The sequence below is a fragment of the Nicotiana tabacum genome, chromosome 8 (assembly GCF_000715075.1).
Source record: "Nicotiana tabacum cultivar K326 chromosome 8, ASM71507v2, whole genome shotgun sequence".
In the NCBI taxonomy this organism is placed as follows: Eukaryota; Viridiplantae; Streptophyta; class Magnoliopsida; order Solanales; family Solanaceae; genus Nicotiana; species Nicotiana tabacum.
In genome coordinates, this window is record NC_134087.1 from 195,473,237 (window position 1) to 195,490,360 (window position 17,124).

General features: G+C 34.7%; 1 protein-coding gene and 1 non-coding gene across 4 annotated transcripts; one reads left to right on the top strand and one right to left on the bottom strand.

Moving 5' to 3' along the window:
• The first annotated feature begins 4,552 nt into the window (after positions 1-4,552).
• LOC107822043 (uncharacterized) lies at positions 4,553-8,749 on the top strand. 3 transcript variants are annotated; one of them, XM_075220015.1, is made up of 3 exons: positions 4,553-4,776; positions 5,569-7,366; positions 7,883-8,749. In XM_075220015.1, exon 2 carries the CDS (start codon positions 5,625-5,627, stop codon positions 7,359-7,361), a length of 1,737 nt encoding a protein of 578 aa, XP_075076116.1. In that variant the 5' UTR covers positions 4,553-4,776; positions 5,569-5,624; the 3' UTR covers positions 7,362-7,366; positions 7,883-8,749. The 3 variants fall into 3 exon arrangements, with proteins under 3 accessions (XP_075076116.1, XP_075076118.1, XP_075076117.1); XM_075220017.1 differs by having other exon boundaries at positions 8,342-8,749; XM_075220016.1 differs by having other exon boundaries at positions 8,409-8,749.
• A 3,669-nt stretch (positions 8,750-12,418) lies between these two features.
• Positions 12,419-14,747, bottom strand: LOC107822042 (uncharacterized). Its single transcript, XR_012694396.1, has 2 exons — positions 14,382-14,747; positions 12,419-13,209 (listed from the first exon to the last, which is right to left on the bottom strand). It is a non-coding gene; the product is annotated as an uncharacterized LOC107822042 (transcript).
• Between the last annotated feature and the right edge of the window lie 2,377 nt (positions 14,748-17,124).

Here is a 17,124-nt window from a genome sequence, read left to right on the forward strand (position 1 = left end):
CCCGAAAAACGATTCTTTCAGTTTCAATCAAATCTTCAACTACCCTTTTGAGGGTCCAACGATCCTCTGTACTGTGTCCCACTGATCTAGAGTGGTATTCACATCTAACATCAGCTCGGTGCGAGGGGGACTCGGGGTTCGGCCATTTCGGGGCCACTGGCTGCAATAGATCTAGCCTGACTAGCTTTTGGAACAAGCTTGAATACGATTCACCAATAGGGGTGAACTGATTCTTTCTTAAAGGCTCTCTTGGGCGAGGATTGTATCGGAGATCATTTGGTTGGGGATTATATGGAGCTGTGTAAGGATGTGCATTTCTGGGAGGTGGAGCTCGGTTTTGTGTATAATGTTGTGGCCGCGTGCAAGGTTGCGCGTTCATCACTGCATACCAACAAAACCAACCATCTGAACAGAACCTGACTAATTTGCTCACACCACAACCTCGTTAGTTTTGAGATATTTAACACATAGGAAATCGCACGTTGGGGATGTAATGCACCTAATAGTTAAATATTTCTACCATGTGTTTGAACGGTTACATGTTTCATCCCGGCCTTAACTAACTCTTTAAGTATGTACCTCTTTTCTTTTATTTCTACCTCTATTTAATCACTCTTGATTTTTTTTCATCTTTGTCGCTTTTTATATTTTGGCATTCTCCTTTTTTTTTGGCCACTCTTTTATTTTTGTCACTCTCTTTTTCTTCTCTCTCTTTTTTTATTTTCTTTCTTTTTTTTTAGTTTATTTTTTCCTCAGTTAATTCTATGGTTATGATCGAATCCGATGGCGATTGCCTACGTATCATGACGCCACATGAATCAGATCATTACGTAGTTCATAAAAAATCAAGAATAAAGTACACAAACTAACTCTCGTTTTTTACTCATATACAAATAACTCCACGAAAGCTCCTAACAAGGAAAATAATTTTGGATTTTTTTTTGGTAGAAAGAAAGGATTCAAAAGAAGAAAGAATTTTTTTTTAGAAAGAGTTCAACAACTAAAGCAGCATAAAAACAGCAGCAAAACAACAGCAAAACCAGCAACAAATCCGTGTTAAAACAACCCGAAAACTTAGAGAGGGAACCCAGAAACGAACTCTAAAGAGGACTTATAATTTTTTAAAAGTTTGCACTCTAAGATCCACTCTCAAAGCTCACCATTTCAGGTTACTTTTCATGTGTTCAACTGCTGAATTTTTTTTATTTTTATGACAAAGCAATTATAAAAAATGCCCCCTCGAAGTGTGATGGAGTCCCCCCTATATATCAAAACAAACAGCTATTTCAAAAAATTAAAAATCAATCTTTTTGACAGATTTTTCTACAAAATCTGCTCTTAAATTCAAAAGGCCAGACTTTTTGGTTCAAATCTTGTCAAGTATTTCAAACAAATATGCTCTCCATTATTCAAAGACAGACTTTTATTCAAACACTGTCCAAAGATCTACATTTTCTTACCAAACAATTTGACTTTCGAGTGTTGTACTCAAAGAGCCTTCAGCAGCAAATAAACAACCCAACAAGTACCATATACTCTTAAGTATTTTTCATTACCTCACTTTTATCAATACAAAACTATTTTACTACTTCAACAAGAGCAAACACAGAAAATTTAACATTTCAAACTTCAAAAACTAATGCTAAAATAATTAATAATAGACAAAATAAAATCTTAAAAATAAAAATCAACCATGAAAAAGAATAGGATTTTACCATTTTACAATTTAAGTGGCCGAAAAAATGGAGGTATGCCAAAAGAGGGTGTTCGGGGAGGTCGCCGGAATTTGACCGGATTTTGGTCGCCGAATTTTCAGGGTGAAATTGGCATCAATAGCTAGGTCTTGAGGAGCTCTATCCATTGATGTAGGTATTGTGGGGTGGTAGTGGTTGGAGCTTCAATAATTTGGGCAAAAAAGTGACAGAAAAGTTTCCTAGATCTAAGATTCAAGGAGTTTGAGGGATTTTTGAAGGATTTGGTTTGGAGATATGGAAAGAGGAAGTTGTGGAGATTACATGGTGTGAATTTGGAGGTGTTTGGAGGTGGTCCGTCGTCGGCGGCGATTTCCGGCCGGCGGCGGTGGGGCGGCGGTAGCGGCTTTGGGGGAGAGAGAAGAGAGAGTGATGAGAAGGAAAGAATAGAGAGGAAAAAATGGGGAAATGGGGCAAATTTTTGGGGATTTTAGGCTTTAAATACCTAGGATGAAGATCAAACTAGGACCGTTGGATTAAATCAAGATGGGTGGATGAGATTGAATCTTGTCACGTAACCAAAACGACGTAGTTTCAAGACAAAACTACGTCGTTTTAAACTCTTCTTGGCAGCACCCTTTTGGACCGGGTTTGGGCTCTTTGGGCTCAAATTTTGGGCCAATTTTGGCACAATTTTAATTAAGTTACACTAGCCCAAACCCTACCCCATTTATCAAACCATTACTCAACTCTTAAAACCTATACATACACAAATAAGAACACACACACACACATACATATTATATATATATATATATATATATATATATATATATATATATATATATATATATATATATATAAGGCGAAAATTAGGCATTTACAACTACATTGGGTAATATTTTTCTCTCTCCTACTTTCCGTATACAACTTAACCACGATCTCTCTATCCCCCTTTCAACACCAGTTTCTTGAACAAGCATCGTTGTATTGGAGTGCAGATTGGATCGTCAAATTGAACCAACATCTTGACTGAACATGCATCGTCAAATTAACTATTCAGTAATCATCATAAGGCTACCATCGAGTGCAGATTGGATTATTGGAGTGCATCTCGGTTGAAACCAGTATTTCAAAACTTTTCCATGAATACAACCACGATTCTCCACTAATTCATTTCCATTGTCTCGCAAAATTTTCAAATTTTTTTGCTCCAAAAAGTTGTGGTAATTGTTAAAGTTGATAGATTTTCACTGGTATCGGAATTGAATGGAGAAAACAAGATAAAACGAAACAGAAAAAGGTAAAGGAGAAACAAAGATATGGATAAATACAAGTGCATATCTCAAAATTTTCAAAGCAGAAATGAGAGATTCACTACCTGGACAACCCAGAGGGCGCCGGTACAGGCACCGACGCCCCACATGGCGGCGGCCTGGATATCGGTGGATTGGGGACGGAGTTTGGGGCTGAGGAACTTGAAGAATCCGTTACCTTTAATTTCATTGTATTCAATGTATCTCGTTGTATTCCATGTATTTTATTGTATCTTTAATTTTTTCTACTTTTTCAATATATTTAACTGTATTCAATGTATTGTTGAATGTATTCATATATTTTTTAATTAATATAATTTATGCATTCAGATGTATATATGAATTCAAATGTATCTGTAGTATGTTCATATGTTTTTGCACTATAGATGACATGCTATGTATTTAATGTATTTTTATGTATTTAACCGTATTCAATGTAATTATATAATTTCAATATATAAATCTATTTGTAAAGATACCACTAAAAAATATTTTAGTAAAGATACCACTAAAAAAAGGATGGATTGAATCTCTGAAGATTGCTATGTTTTTGGGATGTTTTTCGGCTGAGAATCTTTTTTATAACTGGAAATACAAATTTTACGTGTTATAATTGAGTTTGTTGAGTTATATTAGGAGTTTATCGCGTTAATTGATTCACTTACCGTTTTTAAACAGCTGAAGACTTTTTTCGCACATTTCCGTTACTGTATACACGAATACAGCTCGCGAATACGTATGAATACAGTCCATGTTTAGTTGGACTTTCTTATTTTCTGCCAAGTTTTGCTACCGTATTCATGAATACAGTAGCTTGAATACATCAAACACACTGTATAACAAGTGAAAACATAGCTATAGGAACTAATTAAGTAAATGGTAGTTATAGCAAGTTAATAGCCACTAAACAATAGTCATTTCTGAAAAATCTTCAAGATTAATCTCTTCTTGTTCTCTTTTTTCCTTACTTTTATGTACTCCCTTGTTCCCGCTTATGTTACACATTTTTTAGCCCGTTTCAAAATAATTGACACACTTTAAAAATGTGAAAACAATTAACTATATATTTCTTATTTTCTCCTTAATGAGAAGCTATTTTTTGAGAATTAAAATAATATTTTTAATCACCAGTAATATGTACAAAACAAAGGAAACCTACCAGGTTACACTTATTACAAATGAAAAGATTTTATAATCACACAAATATTATGACATATTTAAGACAAATGCTAACTTTTTTAAGAAAAATCGTGATGAGTTAAATTATCACATCAATTAAAACAAAGAGGTACTATTTCTTTTCATTTTTATGACTCATTTCCCTTAATATACAAAAAGAAAAAATACAATTGACTAATAAGGAAATGTTTGCAAAATAATATTTTTTAGTACAAATTGGCTAATAAGGAAATGTTAAGGGGCAGAATAATCACAATCTCAAACAAAAAATTACCTAATTAGACAAATAACTCAGCGATTTTGTCGGTGTGTCGTGTCATGACACTAATTTCCTATCACTAAAATATTCAGTGAAGTAACCAAAATGCGCCTAGTGTGTATAACACCAAGATTCAATAGATTCAACCTGTCCAAGTCAGATTCTCAATTACACAACATGACCTGCGCATTTTAGCAAACACCCTTGTAGTCCGCTAATTATGAAACTTTACATCTGACTCAAAAAATTAGCAAATCGAGCACCTTTTAGAAATAATGCTAAAATCCATTTTGAGCTAAAGGGTTCTTAATCAATCTTCAAGTTGCATGAGGTAAAGCAATTATTATTTTATATACAAAGCTTCTGTATGTATTGATTTATTCATCATTTTACCATTAACACCATTAATGCTTAATTCAAGATTTGTCCAGATCTATAAATTCTTGGCTTTATTTTGTTAAAGTTTACATTTTTTGTACACCCTTTACTTTTATTTATGGAGTTCTGTTCTTTAATGTTGTATATTTTGAAGTTTTTTTTATGTCTTTGTGCTTTAGGCCTTGGAGTTTTTATGAAGTTTTGGCTTTGTTTTGTCAAATTTGACATTTTTCGAGCACCCTTTACTTCTATTTGTGGAGTTCTGTTGTTTAATGTTGCATATTTTAAAGATTTTAATGTCTTTGTGTTTTAGGCCTTAGAAGTTTTTATGAATGCTTGGCTTTATTTTGTCAAAGTTTTCACTTTTGAACACCCATTACTTCAATTTGTGGAGCTCTATTATTATATGTTACACATTTTGCAGACACTAATGCTTGCATCAGGCTAGGCTATCTACATCATTGCGACACTTTCCCGGACCCTACATAAATGCTAATGCGTTGTGCACCGGGCTGCCCTTTTAGAGTTTTTATGATTTTTTGGCTTTGTTTTGTCAAATTTAACATTTTTCGAGCACCCTTTACTTCCATTTGTGGAGTTATGTTGTTTAATGTTGCATTTTAAAGATTTTTATGTCTTTGTGTGATTATATGAACTCCTGGCTTTAATTTGTCAAAGTTTACATTTTTCGAGCACCCTTTACTTCTATTTGTGAAGTTCTGTTCTTAATGTCTTTGTTTTTTAGGCCTTAGAGATTTTTGTGAACTTCTTTCTGGTGATTGTGATTGGAAAGAGTGTAATATGGCGGGGCGGTCGCCAAGTTTGCTGTCCCGTAGTGGAAGTTTTAGGCCTGAAAATCTGGGGCAAAATGCATTGGCAATGATAGGGAATCTCTGTTTCACTATATTTGTAGTTGGGGTTTTGATTTTCACTATAATTGCCGCAACTTATGAGCCTGAAGACCCTTTATTCCACCCTTCGACAAAAATCACTAATTTCCTTACATCTAAATCCGATGCCACATTCAAAGCTGATGACACTGTTATGAAGACTGGTGAGGACTTTATTGGTGCAAATCAGACAGCATTTGCTACCTTTATAAACCTAACAGATGTCGACGTTTCGCTCCCCGCCACTGATAGTGGCATTGAAGGTAATCTTGATTGTCAGGGAAAAACTGATGAACCCATTGATTGCACTGACCCGGATGTGTTTCATTTGTTAATGAAGGCTGCCATTGAGAAATTTAAGGATATACATTTTTATAGATTTGGGAAGTCGGTCCGTGGATCGAATGATAGTTCCTGCCACATGGCTTGGCGATTTAGGCCTAAGGAGGGAAAGACTGCTGCATTTTACAAGGATTACCGCGAGTTTGTGGTTTCTAGGTCGGAGAACTGTACGCTTAGTGTGGTTAGCATTGGTGATTATCATTCTGGTGGGAATGCTCGGAAAAGGAAGCGAAAGAATAAGGACAAAACTTCAGGTAAGTTAGATGAGGGATTTGAGAAGGCAGCGGCCAAGGTAGGGGGACAAAATATTGTTCTTCCCGAGGTCGGTGAAGCTGTGAATGACTCACTTCCTGTGGTGGAATCGGAGAGTTCGTTCAGTCGTGGGAAGTATTTAATTTATCATGGAGGTGGGGATAGGTGCAAGAGCATGAACCATTATCTCTGGAGCTTTATGTGTGCGTTAGGCGAGGCACAATATTTGAACAGGACGTTGATAATGGACTTGAGCATTTGTTTATCCAAGATATACACTTCATCAGGTGTAGATGAGGAAGGAAAGGATTTCAGGTTTTACTTTGACTTTGAGCATTTAAAGGATTCGGCATCAGTTCTTGATCAGGAACAGTTTTGGTCTGATTGGGAAAAATGGCACCAAAAAGATGGATTAACTCTCCATCTCGTAGAAGATTTTAGAGTTACACCCATGAAGTTATCTGGACTGAAGGATACCTTAATCATGAGGAAGTTCGGTAACGTGGAACCAGATAATTACTGGTACAGGGTATGTGAAGGTGAGACTGAATCCGTTGTTCAACGGCCGTGGCATCTGGTATGGAAGTCAAGGCGACTGATGGATATTGTTTCGGCTATTGCTTCAAGGTTGAATTGGGATTACGACTCAGTTCACGTTGTGAGAGGGGAGAAGGCGAGGAACAGGGAATTATGGCCACATCTTGCTGAAGACACTGCTCCGGAGGCTCTTCTCTCTAGCTTGCAAGACAAGGTTGACGATGGAAGGAACCTGTATATCGCGACAAATGAGCCCGATACATCCTTTTTTAATCCTTTAAAGGATAAATATTCCACACATTTCCTCAATGACTATAGAGATCTCTGGGACGAAAACAGTGAATGGTACGCGGAGACAGCAAAGCTTAATGGTGGGAGTCCTGTCGAATTTGATGGTTACATGAGGGTTTCAGTAGATACAGAAGTTTTCTTGAGGGGTAAAAAACAGATTGAGACGTTTAACGATCTCACTAAAGATTGCAAGGATGGGATCAATACATGCACTTCTTCCAGCTAATCCATGTATGTACGTCTCTATGTTTTAGGAAAATTTTGGTATTAGTTTCTTTTCTGAAAAGTAAAAATTGTTACATTAGTTTGTACCTCTTCAGTTTTGTTATAGACGTCTGATTCACACTTGCACATCCTTCATTTGGTAATCAAAATGTTATTTGTGTTCCTATCTTGGATCGCTGTCCCTACCTACTGTTTGATTGCTATCTTTTCGCTTCGGTCTTGTTAATATCTTATTGTTGCTATTGCTTGTTGCCGCTGCTTCTTTTCATCTTTTTTTTTTTAGCCGTGGGTCTAATGGAAATAACCTCTCTACCCTTCCAGGGTAGGGGTAAGGTCTGCGTACACCCTACCTTCAATAAAGTAATGCTATTATTCAAGTTGTTAACATAAAGAGGATCATGCAAAAGGAAAATGAAGTTCTTACTTTTGCTGTGTTATTAAGATGGGCAGATTGTCTAAAGTGCATCTTCTCATTTCTTAAGGAATTAGAATCCATTGTAATTATTGGCATTTGTCTCTCAGTACATTATAAACTCTCTGAAGAGGTGGATTTGAAGCTGTAGCTGAAAATAACAGGAAGTAGTTACCCATCTTTTATTGTGCTAAAAGAAGACATGAGACGACGACGACAACAACAACCCAGTATAATCTCACAAGTGGGGTCTGGGGAGGGTAGTGTGTACACAGACCTTACCCCTCCCCTCTCCCCTGGTGGGGGTAGAGAGGCTGTTTCCGATAGACCTTTGGCTGAAGATAAAAGAAGACATGAGAAATCCTATTAATAACTATGTGCTATGGCTTTTAATGACAAACTCAATATCTCATACATCAACTTCTTTATCATGCGAAAGAGCAGCATATGGCGGACTCCAACAACAGTGACGAAACTAGAAATTTTGCTAAAGGTGTTCGATGTTTAATGTATATGTACAAGAAGTAACTTTTGACCTATATACATAATACAATTTTCTATTTGCACAGTATAATTTTCGAATGAAGGGTGTTCAACTGACCATCCTTCCCTCTATGTGGCTACGCCACTGTCCAGCGACAGAAGGCGCTCTTGTCCAGGTTGGCTCGGGGAAAGGCAAATATAGACTGCATTACTTCCTTATTGGAGAGGCTGCTTCCAATATACGAACTCTTGTCACCTGTAGAAATGCCAATACTTCTCCGTTGCTCCAAGGTTCGCCTTTGCATCAAAGAAAAATATTTGATAAAATCTGCAGTTTTTGGAACTTTGATGGTTTTCTGTGGAATTCCGAGTAGTTATAGCCTTTATCTTGAACTTGAGATAAGAAAGGATAAAAATGAGGCCTAGTTACCTATTTGTATTGCAAAGAACCAGTATATTGAGTGATGAATCCAATCACTTGAGAATTTGCAAACACCCCCCCCCCCTCCCCTTTTCTTTTTTGATAAGGTAAATTAACGTCCAAATCATTTGTGTCTGAAATGTCATTTTATTCTATTTTTGACAATTTGTGTATGTGAGATTTTTTGTATAGGACAGGCTAATAGATGTGGTAGGAATTATCTGAAATCTACTGGTCTGATTAATCCGAATTCAATTCTTTTCCCATACTACTCCCCTCACCTGACAAGCTATTCCTTCCTACCTTATTATACAATGGCGACGCCTCAATCCCAAATTGGAATTTATTATATCAATTCTCGCTGTTCATTTTATGTGTTAAGTATAGTTAGGTGAGCACATCCCAACACATTTTATATTGTGAAGATTTATCATAAATTAACTAGTTTTATGTCGGCCGTCAACCTACTACAATCCACGTCAAATAAAGGAAAAGGACCATTTATTCTCAAAGTATATATAAGTTGACGTCAAATAAAGGAAAATGGCCATTTATTCTCGAAGTAAATATAGGAAGACGAGGACGTAAAGTGAAAAATGCATAAAAAAATTTCTTCTTTCTTTTTATCCATGGAAATTTTCTTCTTTTGGCTAATGATATAGTGACAACTAATAGTAGAAAATTGATAAAGAGAAAAAGAGGAATAATTTTTATAGCTTTAGCAACTTTCCACTATCTTAAAATCATTTCTAGTTTGCATCTATAATGACAAATATGCAAAATGAGGAGTTCCTTAACAAAATAATTCACTTTTGTTTTTCTCAATAAAATTTGCAAATTCTAATCAAATATAGAATTTCGCAATCAGTGTCTTTTTGAGTGAGATTAATAGGATCTTATTGACTGAATACATAAATCTGGCATTACTGGAATAATAATTAAGAAAATTTAGAAAAATACTTGATATGCATTCAAAGAAATATATGAAATAATGAAAATAAAGATTCCTAAATTTGATGTAAAACATGTATAATGCACGGAGAAGAATTTTTACAATTCCATATCACCTAAAAAATAATTATAATTAACGGTCCGTAAAAAGTGGGATTAGGAACCTGAAAAATAATGTACTATGTAACTGCTATAAAAAGTTAAAATATACTGATAATATTCTTAAAACTTTTAGCGTGTATAAGTTAAATCCATACAATTATAATACAAGATTTATTTAAAATAGAAAAATAGTGGTGTAGAAAAAAGAAAAGAGATCAACCTCAGAGTGAGGCAAGGATCTGGAGAAAACCTCAAATCTCAAACTAAGAAAGAGTCAAATACGGAAAGGAATTAGTTTTTGATTAACTAAAAGAGTCCTAATTAAACAATACAAAACATTCCTCTTCTCTCTCTCTTTTCTTCTTCAATTTCCTTTCATATAGGAGTATAATATTTTCATCTAATTAACCCCTTTTTGCATCTCACATTCTCCAGCCTTTGTATTTTCCAGGTATTAAATTAACTTTTCAATATTCCAGTTCTATTTTTTGTTTATTTATTCTTGTTTTGATTTTTATATCTCTTGGTCCTTTTAATTTCTTTGTTATTTTTTCCGTCTTATAATTCCCTTGTGAGACGGGCTTAAATGGAGTATATAGATTGTGAAAATTCATATAGCCAATTCTAACTTGTTTAAAAGGGAGGCGTACTTTTCATGTTCCTTATTTTTCTTGGCAATATTCTGAAGATGGGATTTGTATTCTTACAATCTCTTCCCTTTCCTTCTGAAGTGTTATGAGAAATTTTCTTGATGGCAACATTATAAGATTATATGGTGTGCTGACTCGGATCCTTAAAAAATGCATGGATACTCCATCAGATAATTTTAACTCTTTTACCATACTTTTCATATTTTTCTGTCAAACTGGAGAAGATCGGTAAGAAAATCAAAGAGAAGAAAACACATTTTCAAGATAGGATTTAGTATCTACTGAATTCGATGCTTCCAGTAAGATTTATCTAATGAATTTTAATCAACAACAACGACAAATTCAGTGTAATCTCACATAGTGGTGTTTGGAGGGTAGTATGTACGCAAACTTTACCCTGCCTCTCGGAGATAAAGGGGCTATTTCTAATGAATTTCAATCATTCCGGTACAAACGAAAGAAAAAAGAAGAAGGAATGACATCTACAAAATAAAACATCAATCTCTTATTTTGAGACAGGGACTAATTTTTGTTTGTGCATCAATGTCATACACATTGAACTAAAAGGTGCAGCCCGATGCATAAAACATCTCGCATTTACGCGGGATTGGGGAAGGGCCGCGCCCCTAGGGATGTGATATAGACAGCCTATCCTAATGCAAGCTTTAGTGTCTGGTTCCATGGCTCGAACCCGTGAACTAGGATGTTTAATTCAGGAATCAAGATTTCACATGACACATAAGAATATTCATGCATAACATGACCCCACCCTACTCTACCTCATAGTCAATCCAGAATTTCTTGTTCATATCTATTAATTTCTTCTGCAGAATCTGCTGAAGGATGGCTGAACAACCACAACCAACTATGGCTGAACAATCAGTTCACAATATTGAACAAACTAAGAAGAAGAAGTTAAATCTACCACATATATGCCTCGAGGCAGTGAAGAACTCACCACCATTACCATCCTCGACGCCTTCTTCACCGTCAGCATTGCGAAAGACATCAAGTGTAAGGTACAGCTGCTTGTGCTCACCAACTACACATGCAGGTTCTTTCAGGTGCAGATACCACAGGAACCCTGCGTTGACTCGCACTAGCATGTCAGTTGGCTCGAAACTCTCTGAGTTGGCTACTGGAAAGCAATGTTGCTCAGATTCTCCGAAAATGTCATCAGGCACATGTCGGATCCTCCAAAAGTAGTGCATTTTTGGAGGATCCAACATAAATGCGGTAGCATTTTGGAGAGTTCGCGCAACATAGCTGGAAAATGACCTACTCATAGCATGTTCAGCACAGGGTAGCTTCACCAATTAAGGCTCTCTCACAGATGAAAAGCATTAAGCATCTAATAATTTGCTTTGTAGCTGTCCTTTCATAATATTTTATCTTTTTTACTTACTCATTAAGAACTGTGTTAATTGATAACTGAGATTGTAAATTGATGAAGAATGATAGGTTGTGTATCTATATCGTGGTTGATTCTTAGTTAAATGGTTGCACATGTTTCTTTTATACAATTCATAAACCCCCACCTTTAAGATAACCAAAAAAGAAAAAGGAGTGTTTTACCTCTTTTCTTGGTTGCTGCAGTCAAAAGGAAGAAAATATGAAGCAACTTTGTTAGTGCATTGGTGTAACTGGTAAAGTTGTTGCCATGTGACCAGGATGTTACGGGTTCGAGCCGTGGAAACAACCTCTTGTAGAAATGGAGGATAAGGCTGTACGCGTACAATAGACTTGTGGTCCGGCCCTTCCCCAGATTTCGCACATAGCGAGAGCTTAGTGCAGCGGGCTGCCTTTTTTAACTTTGTTAGTGCATTAAAAAGAAAGTTAAAAGAGAAGCAAATCAAGCTTAAACCAAAAACAAATATATCAAGAAGATGCATTTTACTTGAACCTGAAAATTCCTTTTCAACCTTCTTTGTTCACCTTTTTCTGGTGATTTTCATACAAAGAAACTATCAGAATCATGTGAGATTTCACTCTATCTAGCAAATTGAGAGATACAATTGCCTTAGTTTGGTTGTAGAAGATTGAACATAAGAGACAGCTTCGGTAATATATGTACAACAATGTATAAGTTCTTGGTCACACCAAAGAGACCCGTCACTCAGAGAGGACGCGAAGCATCACAAATATAACCAGCTATAGGACTACATTATGTACAACAATGTATAAGTTTTTGGTCACAACAAAGAGACCCGTCACTCAGAGAGGACGCAAAGCATCACAAAATATAACAAGCTATAGGACTACATTGCGCCAAAGATCAAGCATCCACATACTCAGCTTGTACACACTACTAAGCTGTACATAAGAACATCCTCAAAAGGATGAAGTGGCATCATAAAACACTTAATCTCACATTGGACATGTATCGTCCTCTTGCTCGTGAGGCATCATGTGTTTCCTGCAAAGAGGGCAAGTTACATGCCAATACTTGAGCCACTTCTCTAGACACAGCTTATGGAAAACATGGCCACAGGAGAGACGGTTTATCTCTGTGTCAGGCTCGAATTTAGTCAGGCACACAGAGCATTCTTGCTCAGGGTGGTTAGAGATACACACCGAGTCATAACGAAATGCAGGTGTTCGGCTTCTAAACTCCTCCATGTATGACTCTGATGGGCTTCCGCGGCATTCAAATGATCCTTCAAAAGAATAATCTTCCCATGATGCGATATGGATGCCAATAACGTGAAGGATCGATCGGACTATCTCCTTGACAATGGAAATAGATATGGCTGTGTTTACAAGAATCACACACAGTACTCCTGCATCTGCTGGAGCTGGATATTGTGAGAGGCCCATATTGGACTGGAACCTAGTCAATGAATGAATACATCAACCACTAAAACAGAAACAAGGAAGACTAAATTGGTCCACGACAAAAGATATAATCCTTCCGTTTCAATTTATCTGACATATTTTCCTTATAAATCTGTTTAAAAAAGAATGATACATTTCTATATTTGAAAACAAAACTTTTTTATTTTACCTAATTTACCCTTAATGAGAAAGCTTTTATAATAACACAAATTGAAGGTCCCACAAAAGCTTTTACGCTTTAAGCTTTTTAAAGCACAAGTTTCAAATGTTTCTTTTTTTTCTTAAACTCTCTGCCGAATAAAGTTACACCACATAGATTGAACGGAGGGAATAATAGTGTAGCCCCATTGGGAAACACCATATTTATATAGGTAGAAGAAATACTCCAGATTTAACTAGAATTTCTACTGACAAAAGATCTTTTACACTATCAATCACTTAAAAGATAACTACAGGTAATTGCCTATAATTAATTGAATTAGTAACCTAGAAAATACAGCACGTAACGAACTACGACAAGTAAATTAACACCGATATAAGTTAAATTCTTTTCAAAATTGTCCATAATTTAGAGCCTTAAACACATCAAGTTATGTAATCAAAGAGAAAACCAGACAACATATAATCAAGTCAAGTAATATTATCTCCTTATAATCAAAAGTTAAGTAATTGACACAAAAGTTTACCTAATGTTAAAATGATGATTATTTCTTCAGAAACTTTTGGAAGAGCTCAATGTACTGAATTTGCACAGAACAAAGAAGCAACATAATAATAAGTTATATAATACAAAGAAAAATTTGCAGGTCAAAAACAGTGAGACAATCAAAGAAGACACATATTATTATTGAACAAAATATAAAGATCCAAGATAAAATTAACCATTTCCAAGTTCCAAGAAATATCATTTATATCATGTAGAAGGATTTTTTTTTTTTAAAAAAAAAAAGGAGAACCCAACATCAAATGAAAGCATAATCAGGTGAAAAATGAGCAGAAACAGAAGATTTATAAAAAAATCTTGAAATTTTTGAGATCTGATTACAAATCATACTAATTTCAAGCATAATTAGGTGAAAAAGAAGGCATTTTTTCTTCTTCAAAACAACAGTTAAATAAGTAAAGAGGTTGTGAACCAAAAATAAAAAGAAAGAGATAAAAGGGTACCTAATATAATAGGTAGAGAAGGTAGAAGAACTTGACTTCTTGTTTTGCAAATAAAAGTAAGCAATTGTTTGTTATTATATATGTATTGTAATTGTAATTTGCAAGAGCAGAAGGGACTTAAAGATTTTGGTAGAGGAGTAGTTCTCTTTAAGGGAGGAGTAGTTCTTTTTAAGGGTGGAGTTGAAAGAAGAGATTCATAGGATCCTAAAGGACTGGGACAGTGTTAATAAAGCTGATGATGTTCACCTCCAATGACTCTCTCCTATTTATACACACCACAAATTGTCTTGTTTTGGACGGAGCAACAATAAAGTTATCTCATTATAACTTATAGGTCGGGGGTACTTGTATTAGGATATGCAAGAGGCGTTCTAGGTCATGAGTACTTGTATTCGGATATGCAAGAGGCGGATCTATATTATACTGAAAGAGGTTATCGGCACCAATAAAGTTCAGCAAAAATTTCATGTATACATATATATATCGTTAGAAAATAATGATATATTAGTAATGGGAACCCTCTATATAAAACAGATTTTGGTTGAATTTAAAAGTGCACCCCGACCTTCAAATCATGGGTTCACCTCTTGGGTAGGCTGTCTATATCAGCCCCTCTTGGAATGCAGTCATTTCTCGAATTCACCATGAATGCGATATGTTTCGTGCACCGAATTGCCCTTTAATTTGTCGTTTTCCTTCCTTCCATGTTTTCTTTATGGATTATAATATATCTTTTTTTTTTCCTTTACTTCAATTTTAAAATAATATTTTAATTCATCGAATCATAAAAATATTATGACATTTAAGATCACAAGTTCGATAGATACTTTTTTGTGTATGCTACTAATATTTGTTTTCTTTTTAAACATATTAACAGTATCATTTAAAATGAAACATAGCAAGTACTTACATTTAATATTATTCAAATTCTTAAACTCATATACGGGATCAATAATGAGTGTGGCCTAGGATAAATGAGAGTCTAAAGTTTTAGATTCGAGTCCTAAATTAAAGAAATTTTTTTATAGGAAGCGCTTTCCTCTCTTAAATAGACGTTTACAACTAAATCATAGTCTTTCTTTATTATAAGTAATAATCTCTTTAGACTTCTTAGCTTTTACCTCACTATCTTCCACTTAAGTATGGTTATGCTCTTTTTTTTTCGTCAAACAACAAGAATAGAAATATTAAAATTAGGCTAAACTCACATTTGATGGCACTAAGCAAAAGTGTCATTGGCTGAAGTATTCTCATCTTTGTCATTTGGATTATTGCTCAATGTTTGAGATTTTTTATTAAATTTTTGCAACTTTTTAAATTTGAAAAATTGTCCATTTCACAGAAAAAAATTAGTAAGTTGCCTCATATAATGCTTTTCCAAATTCTGATATGATGATTTATCTTTTTTCTTAGAGTAGAAGCTCGGTTGACTTAAAGAGAATTGGGTACAGGTTCGAATGAACCCAGTTAGCCTTTGCGTAGACCATGTATTTATATTAAAAATTCATTAAATTTATTATAAATTTTTTATTACGAATTCAGTAACGAAGACGAGCTATAAATTTAATACTTATTCGGAACTCATAAACTTAAATCTTAGCCCGCCTAATATGTACCACAATATAACCAAAAGTTATTAGTGGATTTAACAAAATATCAACATAAGAGTCCAAGAGGAACACCTCTCTATTCCCTTCTCTCAATCTTCTTTAGATATTTTAGGAGGATTATACACATAAGGTCATTTCGGAATGTTCTAGAAATTGCGTTGTATTATCAAAACAAAGAACCAAAAGGAAAAGTGGAAGTGGTGAATTAGCACCAAATTAATCAATACGCAAATGATATTATTTAATTCACTAACAGTTTACGGATTTTTATATGTAATTTCGATTAAACATATTACTAAGCGTCCAGTGGTATAGTATGATGGATGAGATATATTTTTACACTATCTTTAACTAGACGTCTCATATAGAATCATGAGAACGAAGAAATCCCTCGTAGAAAGTATTTCCCCCCTTGTATTGTTGGATTGGAGTTAGGGTTTAAGACCATAAGCTATAAATTTGAGGAGAGAAATTCAAAAATAGTTAGATTTATAAGTGATTATTCAAAAACAGCCACGTTTTCACAAGTAATCAAAATTTAGTCAATTTTTATGTAAAGACAAATTTGAACGAAAACATTGTTCAAAATCCGAAAAATACTCTAGTATATTATATATACTGGAGTTCCAGCATAAGTCCAGCATAATATAATGGAGTTCCAGCATAAGTAGGGGTGTTCACGGTTTCACGGAAAACCGATCCAAACCAAAAACCGAACCAAACCGATTTAAGTAAACCGATATTTTTCTTAATTTGAATTGGTTTTGGTTTTAAATTTGAAAAACCGATAATATTTGGTTTGATTTTGGTTCTATTTTAAAAAATCAAAAAATAAACCGAACCAAACCGACTAATTATATACAAAATTTAATAATTATTTATATACAATATAATATTTTTTTGTAAATAATTATAAATATTTTATGCATTTTAATTGTTATTTTGAATTTTGGTTTATCCTTTTATATCTTGAAAGATTGCCTAAGTCCAAAACAATAGGACTCGACCCATTTTCTTTTCATTAAGAGACTCTAATTCTCTAACCCTCCGCACATACTTTTGCCTAACAGAATAGTAAAGAATCTTTACACCATCAATTTAATTTGAATGATTTTACCATATTATCTATCCTA

Coding starts and splice junctions, on each gene's coding strand:
- LOC107822043 (XM_075220015.1), top strand. CDS start 5,625: ATGGCGGGGCGGTCGCCAAGTTTGCTGTCCCGTAGTGGAAGTTTTAGG.